The 14274-nt window shown below is 54.2% G+C and overlaps 7 protein-coding genes across 7 annotated transcripts; 3 read left to right on the top strand and 4 right to left on the bottom strand.

The window, feature by feature from the left end:
- Window positions 1-1839: 1839 nt before the first annotated feature.
- CPAR01_00678 (major facilitator superfamily transporter) lies at window positions 1840-3216 on the top strand (the record flags this gene model as incomplete). Its single annotated transcript, XM_060484968.1, has 1 exon — window positions 1840-3216. The coding sequence occupies one exon, from the start codon at window positions 1840-1842 to the stop codon at window positions 3214-3216; it is 1377 nt and encodes a 458-aa protein (XP_060355825.1).
- A 118-nt stretch (window positions 3217-3334) lies between these two features.
- On the bottom strand, window positions 3335-4153 carry CPAR01_00677 (uncharacterized protein; the record flags this gene model as incomplete). Its single annotated transcript, XM_060484967.1, has 1 exon — window positions 3335-4153. The coding sequence occupies one exon, from the start codon at window positions 4151-4153 to the stop codon at window positions 3335-3337; it is 819 nt and encodes a 272-aa protein (XP_060355824.1).
- Window positions 4154-6662: 2509 nt separating this feature from the next.
- On the top strand, window positions 6663-8405 carry CPAR01_00676 (minor allergen Alt a 7; the record flags this gene model as incomplete). The annotated part of the gene is made up of 5 exons (XM_060484966.1): window positions 6663-6893; window positions 6938-7126; window positions 7233-7328; window positions 7729-7814; window positions 7904-8405. 5 exons carry the CDS (start codon window positions 6663-6665, stop codon window positions 8403-8405), a joined length of 1104 nt encoding a protein of 367 aa, XP_060355823.1.
- A 1113-nt stretch (window positions 8406-9518) lies between these two features.
- On the bottom strand, window positions 9519-10762 carry CPAR01_00675 (uncharacterized protein; the record flags this gene model as incomplete). The annotated part of the gene is made up of 4 exons (XM_060484965.1): window positions 9519-9837; window positions 9891-10092; window positions 10171-10385; window positions 10491-10762. The coding sequence occupies 4 exons, from the start codon at window positions 10760-10762 to the stop codon at window positions 9519-9521; spliced, it is 1008 nt and encodes a 335-aa protein (XP_060355822.1).
- Window positions 10763-10944: 182 nt separating this feature from the next.
- CPAR01_00674 (uncharacterized protein) lies at window positions 10945-11079 on the top strand (the record flags this gene model as incomplete). Its single annotated transcript, XM_060484964.1, has 1 exon — window positions 10945-11079. One exon carries the CDS (start codon window positions 10945-10947, stop codon window positions 11077-11079), a length of 135 nt encoding a protein of 44 aa, XP_060355821.1.
- Window positions 11080-11186: 107 nt separating this feature from the next.
- CPAR01_00673 (uncharacterized protein) lies at window positions 11187-11588 on the bottom strand (the record flags this gene model as incomplete). The annotated part of the gene is made up of 1 exon (XM_060484963.1): window positions 11187-11588. The coding sequence occupies one exon, from the start codon at window positions 11586-11588 to the stop codon at window positions 11187-11189; it is 402 nt and encodes a 133-aa protein (XP_060355820.1).
- A 1308-nt stretch (window positions 11589-12896) lies between these two features.
- Window positions 12897-13865, bottom strand: CPAR01_00672 (uncharacterized protein; the record flags this gene model as incomplete). Its single annotated transcript, XM_060484962.1, has 1 exon — window positions 12897-13865. One exon carries the CDS (start codon window positions 13863-13865, stop codon window positions 12897-12899), a length of 969 nt encoding a protein of 322 aa, XP_060355819.1.
- Between the last annotated feature and the right edge of the window lie 409 nt (window positions 13866-14274).

Here is a 14274-nt window from a genome sequence, read left to right as displayed (position 1 = left end):
GAGGTTTCTCTCAAACTGGCGGCAATTGGCAAAGTTCATCGACACCATTCAAAAGGGGGGAGGGCAAGGTAACAAAACGAAAGACGGGCAAAAGATGCATCATTACATCGAGTAAAAACGGCAAAATGATAACTGTGAGATTCGAACTCACGCCTCTTGCGAGACCAGAATGCTCATCCGTTGGACGGATGAAGCTTTTGAAGCTTGAGTCTGGCGCCTTAGACCGCTCGGCCAAGTTACCTGTTGATGATTCAGCCGACCAAAATGTTGAATAAGTAGCTAGCGGTGTCACTGCGGCTGCCGTGCTTTCCGTGTGTGGCGCAAAACCTAAGCCGCTAATAAGCCGCTCGCAGAAATAAGCTCTTGTTTGACTTTCGGGATCGACAAACTCTCGTCCCATCAATACTATTCCCAACGTTATTCACATCATCGTCCCATCACAAGAAGCGACCTTCAATGAGTATCTGAATATGTAAACCTTTCCTCACCAATCCCAACATCTGATGCTGAACGCCCTTATCTCGGATCTAAATTCGATCCTGGAATGAAGATATCGGAGTGGATCACCGGCCTCGGCGATCGCGCAAGCGCCGAGATGGATCAAGGGAAAAAAAAAAGTCTGAACCCTGACTCTCGAATCTGACAGGAATCGGGCCGCTATCGTTGTCGACCAAAATCATTCCACTTTCCTCTTGGTATCGACGTATCGTGGACTCGTGGAGCACAGAGCCCCCCGGTGGGATTCAGAACAGCGGAGACGGCTCCAGAGCGGGAGTTGATGTCGGCAATCTCAGTCTTTCTGTGTTGTTGTGATTTGCATCTGTTGATGCTTTTCTTCTCTTTCCAATAGTCTATCTGAGTTCATATTCAGCAGGTCTGGACGAACATGTTGCTTCTCATATCGGTGACAACAGCATCATTCACCAAATACAACCGTCCAGCGACGAGTCTATACCATCTCAGAACATCAACAACATGCACAACTACCGTATCCTTGGACTCCAATGACCTTACCGGCGTCAACATGAACAGCAAAGCAACGCTTGATGAGCTGTCCCGTCACAAGCGCCCTGCCGCCAACTAGCAGCCTAGTGTTGGCCGGGCTCATCCGTTCGGCACCACGCGCCGATTCCACCTACCACCACTTCCCGCCTGCCTGCCGCCCTATCGGGACCCCAGTGGCGGCGGAGCCCTTTGATAATCCTTTTTTCTCTGCATGGAAGTCTTCTCCTTTTTTCCTGTCGGCACCCTTCCACTCTGGACCCAACACCAAGGATGGTGTACGAAAGAGTGGACCTCGGTGGTGCAATGAGCGGTCTCCATTTTCAGCCTCTTTCGAGCCAAGTTTATATCCGGTCAAGGGGTCTTGTCTGGTCTGACTATGGTCTAGTCCACTTGTGACTGTCCGCCACGCAGCTCTCTCGCATTCACTCTTTTACTCCTTTTGCCGTCACTGCTACCCGATGGGATTCTTCATCCATACCGCATGGTTTCTTCCTTCTTCTTGGTACTGCTTGTTCTATATTTGAGTTTCTCGGCTTGGAACGACCATAAGGCCATCTTCGGCGATTTCCCACCATCCATGATCGCTTGATGCAAGGGCTTACACTCATACTTAATGTCTAATCTATCCTGAAAGACGCTCTCCTTCACACTCGTGTCGTAATAGCGCGTCGCAACTTGTAGACCAAAGATCGCCACCCAACGTTGCAACAACAAGTCGGTCCGCCAAGAAGTACTTGAGCAACCTCTCTCATCAAACCAAGGATATCAAGCAAGACACACCTACTTGTCTGAACAGCAACAAACAAAACAGACACAATACAGATTACACCCACAATGACCGTCCGAGACACAGACACCACAACCGAAAAGTCCGGCTCCGGCCCGGACCTTCACTCAACAACCCCCTCCGAAACAACTCTCACACCCGCAGACCCCGCCGACCCGGAACCCCAAGCAAACCTCGCAGCCGGCGCCGAACCCCTAACGACATCCACCCCGGGCCCCGTCCCAGACGGCGGCCTCGAAGCCTGGATCCAAGTCCTCGGCTCCTGGGTCATCCTCGCCGACACCTGGGGCCTCGTCAACACGTTCGGCGTCTACCAGACCTACTACGAACGCACCCTCCCCGGCGTCACCCCCTCCGCCATCTCCTGGATCGGGTCCCTCCAGGGCGCCTTGCTAATGATGGTCGGCCCCATCTCGGGTCCCTTGTACGACGCAGGCTACTTCCGCGAGCTCGTCTGGGCGGGCATCACCCTCATCATCCTCGGCATGTTCATGACCTCCCTCTGCACAACCTACTGGCAGGTCCTCCTCGCACAGGGCGTCTGCGTAGGTCTAGGCTGCGGACTCGTCTTCCTCCCCTCCACCGCGATCCTGAGTCAATACTTCCACCGCCGCCGCGCCCTCGTCATCGGCCTCGCGGCGACGGGCTCCCCGATCGCGGGAATGTGCTTCCCCATCCTCTTCGGCCACCTCGAGCCCCGCATCGGCTTCGGCTGGGCCACGCGCATCATGGCCTTTATCCTCCTGGGATTGTCCGTCATCCCCGCCGTGAGCATGCACACGCGCCTCCCGCCATCGGGCCACAAGCGCTCCCTCGTCGACCGCACCGCGCTCCGTGACCCGGCCTTCATGCTCGTCATGGCGGGTTCGTTTGTCGGGTTCCTGGCCATGTACGTGCCGTACTTCTACATCCAGCTCTTCGCCGTCAGCCACGATATTGGTCCCGCAAACTTTTCGTCATACTTTGTCACGCTGCTGAGCGCGGGGAGCATCCCGGGCCGCGTGATCCCGAATTACCTCGCGGACAAGGTCGGCGCGTTGTACATGCAAATCTCCGTCGCCGCGGGCTCAGCCGTGCTCATGTTTGCGTGGCTCGGCATCCGCAACATGGCGGGTCTCGTCGTGTTTGCGATCCTGTATGGGTTGTTCTCCGGAGGCATGGTGAGCATTTCGCCGACGGTGATTGTGAGCTTGTCGCCTGACCTCGGGCGCGTCGGCACGCGCATGGGCATGATTAACTTTGTGGCGGGTATCGCCATCTTGATCGGTACACCGATTGCCGGTGCCATCTTGGGTGACTATAGCGGTGTTGCGTGGCAGTCCATGATCGGGTATGGAGCGGCGGCGTTGACGGTTGGGTCGATGGTGCTTACCGCGGCAAAGATCTTTCAGTTGAAGGGGGAGAGGAGGGATCTGAAGGCTTGAGAGTCGTTGATGATGGTTGACGAGGTACAGATGGATATATTTCTTGTAGTTGGACTATATACCCCTTTGCGAATAGATGAGATTTGTTTAATTCTGGTCGTTAACTTCTTCTCGATACTCACCTTGTGCACCACCACCCACAACCTACAGCCGCAACGCTCCCTAACACCACAACCCATCTCACCAACCCTTTGATAATCTGCTCCTTCGCAAACTTATCAATCGCATCGCCATCATTCACCCTAGGAAACGGCACACCAGGCACCGGCCTCCCCAAAGCCTCACACAACGGCCCCCACCCGTCCTTAACATCATAAAACACCAACCTCTCCTCGTCCACAACTCTCCTGACCCAAGCCTGATGCAAGTCCCACACCCGTCGCGTAGGCAGCACCCCATCCCCTTCTTCGGGGGGAAATAACTCCCCCCACCGACCGTTGGGAATAGCATCAATATACTGCGGAAACCACCTCATCGTAGGCAGCCAAAACAGCGCAAACGACAGAAAAGCCTGCAGGCTCCGCTCTCCCGTCTGTCGAATACTCCGCACCCACGCCTCCGGATCGCGAACGGTGCAGATGACCAGGGCGTCGGGGTGCAGCGCGGCGAGTTCCTCGGTGAAGAGCATTCCGGGGACGTCGACGACTGCCGCGTAGCCGTCGTGGAAGTGTGTGGTCAGGGTGTCGAGGACGACTTTCTCGTCGGCGGCGGTACGGGTGGGCGTGTGGGATAGGCAGGTTATCCAGGAGCGGATCTCGGATTCCGGGCCGTGGGTGAGTTGGGTGCCGCCGTGGTGGACGGGGGCACCGGCCCCGTCGTCTTCAGAGAGGAGGATTTCGAGGGCTTTGGCAAGGGAGGCGGTTCCGGTGCGGGGAAGGCCCGCGCCGATGACTTGGAGGCGGGTGCCGGGTTTTGGTTTGGAGGCTTCCTGGCCCATGGTTGGGGGTCTGGTGATTCACCTGATGTTTCTGGAGATGTGGTGTTGGTGTAGTCTCCTGGCAGTAGGCTACTCACTTCATGATCAAAAAGTGAAAAGGAGAAACAAGAGAAAGAAAGTCATCAGATTCCCTTCAACGCATTATGTGAGGGGGGAATAATCAGCTGGACTGACTAGATGCAGTTTTCTGTGCTGATGTCAGACCTGTCGTTGACAAGCTGGTTGCCTAAAGAGGAAATATCAAGTATCGACCTAGTCGTCAGCTCCGTTGGCAGCCCATCGCCAAACACTAGTTTGGTGTAGAAACCAATTGACGGCGTTTCTTGGTAAACGACTTGGCGCGAGCCAAAGAGCTGCGGGCAGGCTGTTGAGGATTTAAGAGGCCTGCAAGTCTGCTGGTTGCTTCATCACATCATGTTGGCCATTGCTGTCCATGCTTAGGACGCCTGAGGAATCTGCAATTGTCAGAAGATAATGTTGACTTTCTTTGTGGGTGTCAAGGGAACAAAGATTAGAGAGACATTAAGACGTGGTACTGTATCGGGAGAAAAGGCTGGTCGATGTCTCTCCTTCAGTTAACCTCCGTCTTCAACGGAAATATCGTATCGCTCCAATGGCTGCTTCACTGACAACTAGTCTTGCGATGAGACAAATGATTTTGAACGTTGCTGTTCTTCATAAGGGTCCTTCTCAGCCGAGGATGGGGCATGAAAATGTAAGGTAGAGTGAACCCTTGTTGCGAGATAAGCAAGTAAAGATGGAGAGCAGGAAAGTCCAGCAACAATGGAAGATATCTTATCCCCCGTAACGTCATGAATAAACCTCGTTCTCGCACCGCTGGGGCTGATGCTCCATCCTCAAGTCATGTTCCGAGAACGAGAACGACGAGCAGATCCCGATTGCCTGGTATTATCACCAAAACACGCGGATGACAAACTGCTCAACGCCAAGTCCAAACTTCCAATCGATATTCAAACGGTGTCACCCTGCTCTCCTTTGAAGAAAATGATTCATGATAGAGCTCCAGCGTCAGAAGTTCGTTCTGCAAGAGGATGGAGCCCCTTTGCCAGCGGGGACGAAGAACCGCGGTAGGGCGTTAGGAACATGCAGCTGCCAGCGAGTTGTATGCAAGCAGGGGAGAGCTCCGCCCTATCAATTCAGCGGAGACGGTCCTGGTGCCCCGTATATTGATGTGTGGTGCTGATTCAGCCTTGGATGATGGCTTGGGCGGCAGCTTAGCAACGCTTACTTTGGCGTTCTGTGGCTTCTTATTCCCGCGCGCCAAAAGATTCGCAGTGTGAATAGTGACAGCTGCCAGCTGTTGGCCGTGACTAAAGTTGGAATGTACAGGTATTGTTGTACTTTTGGCCCGTGCTTTCTGCAGCTCCGATCATCGATCCTCAATCTGTCGGCTCCGTCACCCGTGGCCGTAGCCGTGGCCGTGGCCGTACCTGTCAGCTTCGTGGGGGGACGGCGGTAGCTCATTTGTCAGGTACTACTAATCTCGTCCAGTGAGGTATCCGTACCTTGGCTAGGCCAGTACGTACATCTCAGTACTATGCATCGGCTGATGAGGTTGAGATGAGCCTAGTCTCCCTTCACCGTCTCTCTATCTACTGGGTCAGGACATGTACATTGCACCTTGTTGTCGCCCGTGTTGGCTGATAGAGCAATTCAACGAGATTACAAACTTGGCGAGCCGCTCGAGTGATTTCCACTTGATCGAGGGTTTCAGCGCGCGCGCGAGTTGGTCATCACCAAAGCCTTACGGGGTACACCATTTCTGATGGTGGCAGGCCTTGGATCCGAGGCTCCTCCGCTCTTAATCCGTGATCCGAAAACCTCTAATTCCATCTGTATTCTACCTTACCAAGCTTACCTCGCAGCTAGGTAGCTCTCCCCGAAGACCAGGATCTAGAAGCTCACCCCGTAGGCTAGCAAACAAGTGCCGTTCTGTCATGGCGTAACGACTTTTGGTATCCATAGCTTATCGATGGGCATGGAAGGGATTGCCCGTGTATTTGGTAAGGCTTATGATAGCTTGAGCTGGGGTTGTTAAGCACTTATTCAGCACCCACACACCAACACTTTTTGTCACTTTCTCTCTCCGGCCCGCCCTGACCGTTTGCGAACTGCTGGCCGTGGTCTCCCCGGCTGTCACCACCTTACGTAGGTAGTATTGGATGCTGTGCAGATGAAGCAAGGTATGGTGGTAAGGTAGCTTGACAGGGCTCGGATGGGGTAACGTACGTACCTAGGTTACCTTACTACAGTCTACGGATGGTCGTTTGGGTGTTCTTCGGGACTATCACACCCCAACGCCAAAACAAACCATGATCTTGAAGAGCCCGTCGCATTCCATCTCGCCCGCACCCGATTGATGCTTAATCGGTCCTTCCGTCCGTTGACCGAACCTACGATGCCGTCGTCAAACCCGCGAACTGAACTCTTCTCAAGGTACCTACTAGCAAACAGTTTGGAAGATGAATGAAGCAAGGTACTTGTCAAAATGATACCTACGGGCAACGGAAAGGACATGAACCCCTCCCCTGCCCCTCAGTGGAGCACAGACCCGCAGAGAGGGGCAGACACCAGCGGTACGTATAACTCTACCTTAGCTCCCCACCTCCTGCAAAAGCTCCAGGTACCTCACCACCACATCTCCTCCACCTCTTCCAACTGCGTCCGTCGTCTTGCTGACTTCACCTTACATGAGCAGCCATGGCAGCATATCTCTCGTGTACGGATAGTCTCAATGGCTCTACTGTAGCTAATTCCCACTAGGCCGATGAGCCTGATGAAACCGCATCCCAAGGGTACCCGACTGGCCCAGCCCAGCCCCATTCTGCATTCTCCTCTCTCTCTTCCCTCGTCCGACTCCCATCAAGTCTTTCCAGTGGCTTTGCCCAGCCTAGCGTGCCATTGATGATGCAAGACGCCCGTCTCGTTCCCCTCTCTTTCACATCTTTGCTTGTCACCTTGTCTCTGTCTCGTATGCTCGGCGGGGGTTGCGCGCGCCTGTTCATGTTGATATAAGGCCACGACCTCCCCCTCTTGTTGTCTCGATATCTACACCCAGCATCTCTCTATTGAGCACCAATTCACTCTTCCTTTCCCTTATCTCCATACAAGACATCAATCCGTCACAATGGCTCCCAAGATTGCCATCGTCTACGTAAGTCCACTATTTACTACAACCTAGCACTTCTTTCCTAATCGGGTAATTTCTTGTCACTTCCCCCCTTCCCCACATCACCTTACTTCACCTCACTCTCCCACCACACACACCACAGTCTCAACCATTGAGTGCTCCAATGCCTCTGAAAATTTGCCATCACCATCTCAAAGACACAATGAAATGAACACACACACACACACACATTCCAATTCCATTCGGTTGCGCGGCTTCCTCTGCCGACGCCGTTAATGACACCATGATACGGCCTGTTTGCCCGCACGAGAGCGCCCTGAACCCCACCTTACACACCTCACACCCATCGCTTCCCTATCCCAAACTCCCGAAGAATAGCCCCCCTTGACATTATGACCGTCCGGCTAACACCACGATCTTCCAGTACTCCATGTACGGCCACATCCGCCAATTGGCCGAGGCCGAGAAGAAGGGCATCGAGAAGGCCGGCGGCACCGCCGACCTCTTCCAGTACGTCTCTCCCACCCATACCTCACCCTCACGACACGCCTTGCCCGTACACACATAAACACCAGCATGCCATGACTAACACACAACAGAGTCGCAGAGACCCTCCCCGAAGAGGTCCTCACCAAAATGGGCGCCCCCCCAAAAGCAACAGACGTCCCCGTCCTAGACGACCCCGCCACCCTCGAATCCTACGACGCCTTCCTCCTCGGCATCCCAACCCGCTACGGCAACTTCCCCGCCCAGTGGAAGGCCTTCTGGGACAAGTCCGGAAAGCAGTGGTCCACGGGAGGCTACTGGGGCAAGCTCGCCGGCCTCTTCATCTCCACCGCCTCCCTCGGCGGAGGTCAGGAGTCCACCGCCATCGCCGCCATGTCGACGTTCGCCCACCACGGCATCATCTACGTTCCGTTCGGGTATGCCAAGGCCTTCCCGCTCATGGCGGACTTGTCCGAGGTCCACGGTGGTGGCCCCTGGGGCGCGGGTACTTTCGCGGGCGCTGATGGATCGCGCCAGCCTTCGGCGAAGGAGCTGGAGATTGCTACGATCCAGGGCGAGGCATTTTACCACACTGTCGCCAAGCACGTCGGTTGACTGCATGGCAGCGAGAGCGGTGGTGCTACCGCCGTTGCGAATGGGGTGAACGGATCCGAGAAGCCGGCGGCGGCGAAGGCGGACCCCGCGGCTCCGGCAGCAAAGGAGCCGGCTCCGGCGACGGAGACCCGAAAGGCCCCTCAGGAGTTGGACGACAAGGATGTCAAGGCCGGACCATGCGGTCTGCCCAGCAAATGTGTCGTGCAATAAAAGGACGGGGTTGTTTTTGCCGTTATGCTGTTGGAAATTTACTGAAAAAAAAGATAATAATGATACCTCACTTACTATTGATATATTTCAAAGTTATTCTATGGAGTGACATGACTGCCTCGCTAAGCCCTAGTGAACACATCTTGACCAATCCTTAGTATGTATGCGACGGCAGCGGATGAACCCTTCCAACCATGCCTACTCAAATGGAGTGATTCGATGGACAACCGGGGAGCTCTCCGTACTAAGAAAACTGACTTCTGGTTCAGGTTAAACTTACTGTATGTAGTTCGCCGTAGAGCGATACAGGATAGAATTCTTAAGGTCTGGGCTCAAGGGGAATTAGTGACAAACCATCTTGCAGACCACCCATCCATTCTTACACTTTTCAATCCCTCAGGTAATTTGGGGGTGTGAAAATGCCCAATTGACAAGCTGCAACAGTACACTCTCGTGAAGACCAGACGTTCGCGATAAGATTTGGTCAGACCCCTGAAAAACCCTCCACAATGTTTACTGCTCTGCGATTCGTTGGCTACATCTGCAATATGAATTTTACCGAGCCACCTCTCCAGCTAGCGAGGGATTGAGGTCACAATCTCGGCGAACCAGCGCGTCTTGGCATCCCTGTCAGAAGAGGATTGACTATGGGACACTCGCAGATCTGCTGTGATACCACGAATCTTCAATCCATCTAGCTCTACTATGATTGGCAGAGCGATTGTAGGGCATCGTACGATTTCACTGATAGCACAGGCAGGCAAGACTCAACCACTTATTGAAACGAGTTTCCCATGTTGACCGATCTACTGTAAATAACGCCAGTGACGATGCACATTTTCGCCCCGTGCAGTACGCTCCCTATCAAGCCAGCAATAACAAAGTAATGTTTACATAGCCCACTTAGTGTCTGCCACCAAAGACAACGTTCTTGCTGTCGTGGACGTTGATCATGGTGTACTCGGCAAGGAGCGGGTCTTTGTTGCCCAAGTTCAGGGTGACGGCGAGCAGGTTGGGCTCGGTCCAGGTAGGGCGGAGACCACGGGACTCAAGACGCTCCCACCAGTCGAGGAAGTTAGAAGCAGTCATGCCGTTGAAGAAGTGAATCTCAATCATAAGCTGGCCAACAGGGAGCTCCTCGCCGGCGCGGATGGGGAAGTCCTCGCCGAAACCGTCCATGGCCTCGAACTCGGCAAACTCGATGTCCATCTTCAAGATGTCACTGGTGTGGTATTAGTGGATGATCGTTATTACTTCAGCGTAAATGGAACGTACATGTACTCGTGGCCGTTCATCTTCATCAGGTCGGCAATGCTGTAGAAGGGGGGCGTCTTGGTCTTATCCGTCTTGCCAGAGATACCGGCCTGGAGGAAGTGGGCTCTGGCACGGTTGCCGGGCTCGAGTTGCTCACCAAAGTCGACGACGGAGAAATCGTAGGCCCAGACAACACAGTTGGTGCGGCTCAGCATCTCGTTCTCTGGAGGTGCGTTATCAGTGATTGTTCAAACAAAGAGGGAAATAGGTGTTTGCCATATTGCATGCAAGGGACCCTTACCGAAGCTGGACTCATCACGGACACCAAAGGAGTAGATGACACACTCGCGGTCTCTGGGGAAGTTGACATATCTCGACATGCCGCACACCCACTTGCCGCCGTCTCCCATACGTCCGACGCGCTCCATTTCGTGAGGGCAGCTGTACGAGGCCGGGGCAAAGTCCCAGACGGAGTAAGGGTGCTTTCCGTAGGCCGCGGGGTCGGTGGCAGGGAACCTGGTGGGAATATTGGTTAGCCATGTAATCTACGACGGTGTCGGCATCGAATCCTCATCTAGTGGATACGGGGAGTGCGGCGGCGGCGAAATGGAGGTGGCTTACAAAGGCATCAACGAGGCATCACCGTAGTCCTCAGCAATCATGTCGTGACGCTGCTTGACAGTCTTGGCCCAAATGGACTCGGCAGTGGCCATGAACTCCTTCATGGTGTTGCGACCGCCATCGTTGTTCACGAGGGCGCCGACCTTGTTGCTGGCCCATTCCTTGGCCTTATCAGGGCTACCAAGGGAGTGCAGCAGAGCGAGGGTGAAGAGCAGACCGGCGGCGAGCCATAGCATCTGCACCATGCGCTTGGAGCCTGCAGCGAGGGCCATGGTTGCTATCAAGAGGTTGTCTTTTGTGACTGGGGTTTTCTGGAGATTTGCTGGGAATTCGAGTGTATAAGTCGATTCGCGGAGGCTCAGCTGTCACTCTGGCGGAAGTGGACAGAATCGACACGTAATCGAGGGGTACAGTATCGATGAAGGCACGACGATGGGCGTCACGGAGAAAGTGAATGAGAAGAACAAGAACCGCAATCAGCGCTGGTCAGCAGCCGGCGCGGGGAGAAGGGCAAGCCACGGGCGGACGAAGTGGACTTGCGCAGATCTCTCGAATAGTGCCAAGAGAGCGACTGGAAGAAGAAGAGTGAGGAGGCCAAGGAGATAAAGGGAAAGGAGACGAGTCACGCCAAGGATGGATGAAAACGTCAGTACGAGGACGAGGCGAGAGCAGGAAAAAGAGGAAGCTTATAGACGACTACTTAAGGTTCCTTGGACTGGGCAGTCGTCGGCCGTCGTGTGATGGGGACAGAGGGACCGGAGCATTGTGTGAATGGAAGGGGAGGGGTGGCGGCCAGGTTCCTCCCTCCAGACTTCTAGACCCTTGCGGATCTCGAGATTCAAAGGCGGAAGGACGGCGAGACGAGGAAGTCACCGAGGTACGAGACTGAACTTGCACTTGCTTGCACTGCGTGACTGCCACGCCTGCCCTGAGTGACTTCCCGTGATGATCCAGCACGTTGAGTGTGGCATTCTCGGGGCAGGAACGGGCAGGAACGGGCAGGGAGCCAAGGCGTGTGTCTCTGCCTCCCTTCCTTGCGACTTGCGAGGGGTTTGGGTCCATACCTGGGAGAGGGAAGGAACTACATTGTTCGCTCATTCCTTGGGTGCCATTGGAAGGAACTCTGAAATGTGGAAGAGATGGATGGCACTTGAGAAGGTACCTCAGGAACAGGCTAGAAAAGATGGCAAGTGCCACAGGTAAGCGCCTCCCAAGAAGCCAAAGTGCATCTTGTTGACTTGTAGGTACGGGGTACCTTTTCTCGCCTTGTATCTGTGGAGGCACTGGAGGGCATACTTCTTGCTGTGTCCGAGATAGATTTAGTACTGCACCGAAACATGTCGTGTTTGGCGTCGAGAGTGGGGATACCCAGCCAAGCCCAGAGTATTCAACTGATTGACTAGCCTCAAAATGGCCGATGCACTTGGGAAGGAGGCATCTTATTCTTGGCTGCTACCATTCAAAGGGCCAAGGGCAGGTGCCGACTGGCAGCTACATGGATGGGAAAGTGCCGTTCTGTCGAATGCACGTGACGCAGTTCGGTCAATTGAGGGACTCCGACTGCATTTAGAGTTCAAAAGCTGGGACGGGGAAGCACGAAGGCAGCATAGAATAGTGGAGGTTGATGTGCGGGATACCGGGGAACAGGAGAAGGTGGGCGATCAATTGTTATCCAATACTCCGCATCGAAGTATCAGGCGCTTCCTTTCTTTCTTTCCCCTCGGTGCGAAGCTACGGTAGTAAGGATATCTGCCTCAACCTCCAAAGTGTCCTCTTCTGTAGTCGCAAAGCGGAACCGACGAGAAAATGCATTTTTATTCTCCTGCATTAGAATGGCATTCAGGTCCGACGGTGGCGTCCAATAAAGCCTCGCTATTGCTCGTGATACAATCGTGTCAGATTGTCCAGTCCTGTCAGTCCTCCTCGAGACACCTTTTACCCCTAATTCAAAGGGAAGCTAACTTTGGCTAACGACCAACAGCTGAAAAATGTCGAGACGCGCTAACTTGATAACCTTCATTCCCGCCCTCCCGCGCCGTCTGTTCCACTGCTCGCTCCCACCAACTCCTCACCATGTGGCGCTCTTATCCTGGGTATCATTGCTTTTCCGAATGTCCTTCTCCACCTCTGCCTCCTCTTCAATCAACACCACCAGTAGTTCGCAGCCCTAGCTTCCAGCAGCCCTTCTACGTTCCGAGTATCGACAGCAGCAATGGCGGGTGCCCCTACTCCGTATACGAGATCCTTGCAGCCACGCGCGTCCCTTATGCCGTCTTCACAAACTAGATAGACAGACCCTTGGCTCGGCTCTGCTTTCTCAATTGACGGGGAACGATATCACCAGATGAGGTCCACTTCTGGATTGTGTCTTCATTTCCCTTTTCCCTTTGTACAATCACACCAGCTTCAAACCCCCCTCTTGAAGAGATTTGTCTGCGAGCCGAAAAACGGGTTGGGCTGATACGACGACCGGTAGTTGCCCATCTCTGTGCTGTCGCCCATCTTTCCGTCTGAAAAGTCGCAGGGCGCTACTTTGATATCGCCGCGCATGATTTCCACCATGGACACAAGGGGGAACAGCAGCACGAGGAGCGACAGCAGCTGACCGAAACCCCAACCTCTCTCGCCCTGGTCGCTCAGCTCGTACGAAGGGCCATTGCCAAAGGCATCAGAAGCAATGATGCATCGAACCGCGGCGCCAACAGCCGACGCTGCCATAAGAAGGATGCCGATAATTTTGATAATGTTCATGAACTTTTGCGTCCGCAGGTGGAGGTACCAGCTTGCCAGAGCAAAGACGAGAGCGTTCGCGATGATGACAACAACGGTGCCGACGTAGCTGATCCCTTGTTGGCTTCCTTTTCCCTCGTCGCCGACCACCCACACGCAAGCAACGGGCAGCTTGGATTCCTGCATACCCTTTGATACGCCTTGCAGGATGAAGACGCCATACACGACGTTCAGCGTTAAATTGACAAACATGAGGAATTGGCGGAGCCATCGCAACACCCAATCTCGGCGGAAATCGTGGACCAGAGCGAGAAGCGTCGCATTGTGGACGGCCATGGAGAGATTTGAGAGCATCCAAATAATGAAGAAGTGATAGGGGACCATGACGTTGATCCTGGCGAGCCCGACGCACGCGATTCCGATGCCCTGGAGGATCTGCTGATCTGAATAACTGTTGAGAAGTTTCCGACGAATGTTTGACGGGTTTCCCTTCATCTCTTGGAAGATGATGGAGGAACTAATGATGAGAGCGAGACCGGCTGTGATGATGAAGGAGAGGAGCACGCCTCGGCCGGCCACGCCGGCATCGCTGGCGACCGGTGCATTCTCCGCGACGGTGCAATTCGGACTGTCAAAGACGGACATTTCGGTGGTGGAATCGAAGAAGTTCGTCGGAGCTGTCGTCTTTTTCGAGAAGAGATGCAGGATCGAGCAATACTGTTGTTAAGGGGTAGACTGGAGGGGAGTCTCGAGGGATAAGGCTGAACGAGTGAAGCCGCCACGCGAATATCGGCTGTGGTCACTATCGACTGGCCAGTCGGTCAAGATGGCGATTTGATCTGCTTCGACAGTTGGACTCGAACCAAGGTCAAACTTTGCAGATCAGATCCTGATGGGAAAGTCTGACTGCATATATGCGCAGGATGAGCCAGGAACCTCGCCCTCCTCCTTTTTTTCCCCTTCTCTTCTCCCAATGGAAATGACGTACGACTAAGCGCTGCCCCTGTCGTCTGAAACGGCCCTCCGCTGGGGAAGACCCTTGAAGCCGATGGAC

This window comes from Colletotrichum paranaense (assembly GCF_030867605.1).
Source record: "Colletotrichum paranaense strain IMI 384185 chromosome Unknown Scaffold_1.1, whole genome shotgun sequence".
NCBI classification, from domain to species: domain Eukaryota; kingdom Fungi; phylum Ascomycota; class Sordariomycetes; order Glomerellales; family Glomerellaceae; genus Colletotrichum; species Colletotrichum paranaense.
The sequence above is the reverse complement of the archived record's forward strand: the minus strand, read 5'-3'. Positions and strand labels throughout refer to the sequence as shown.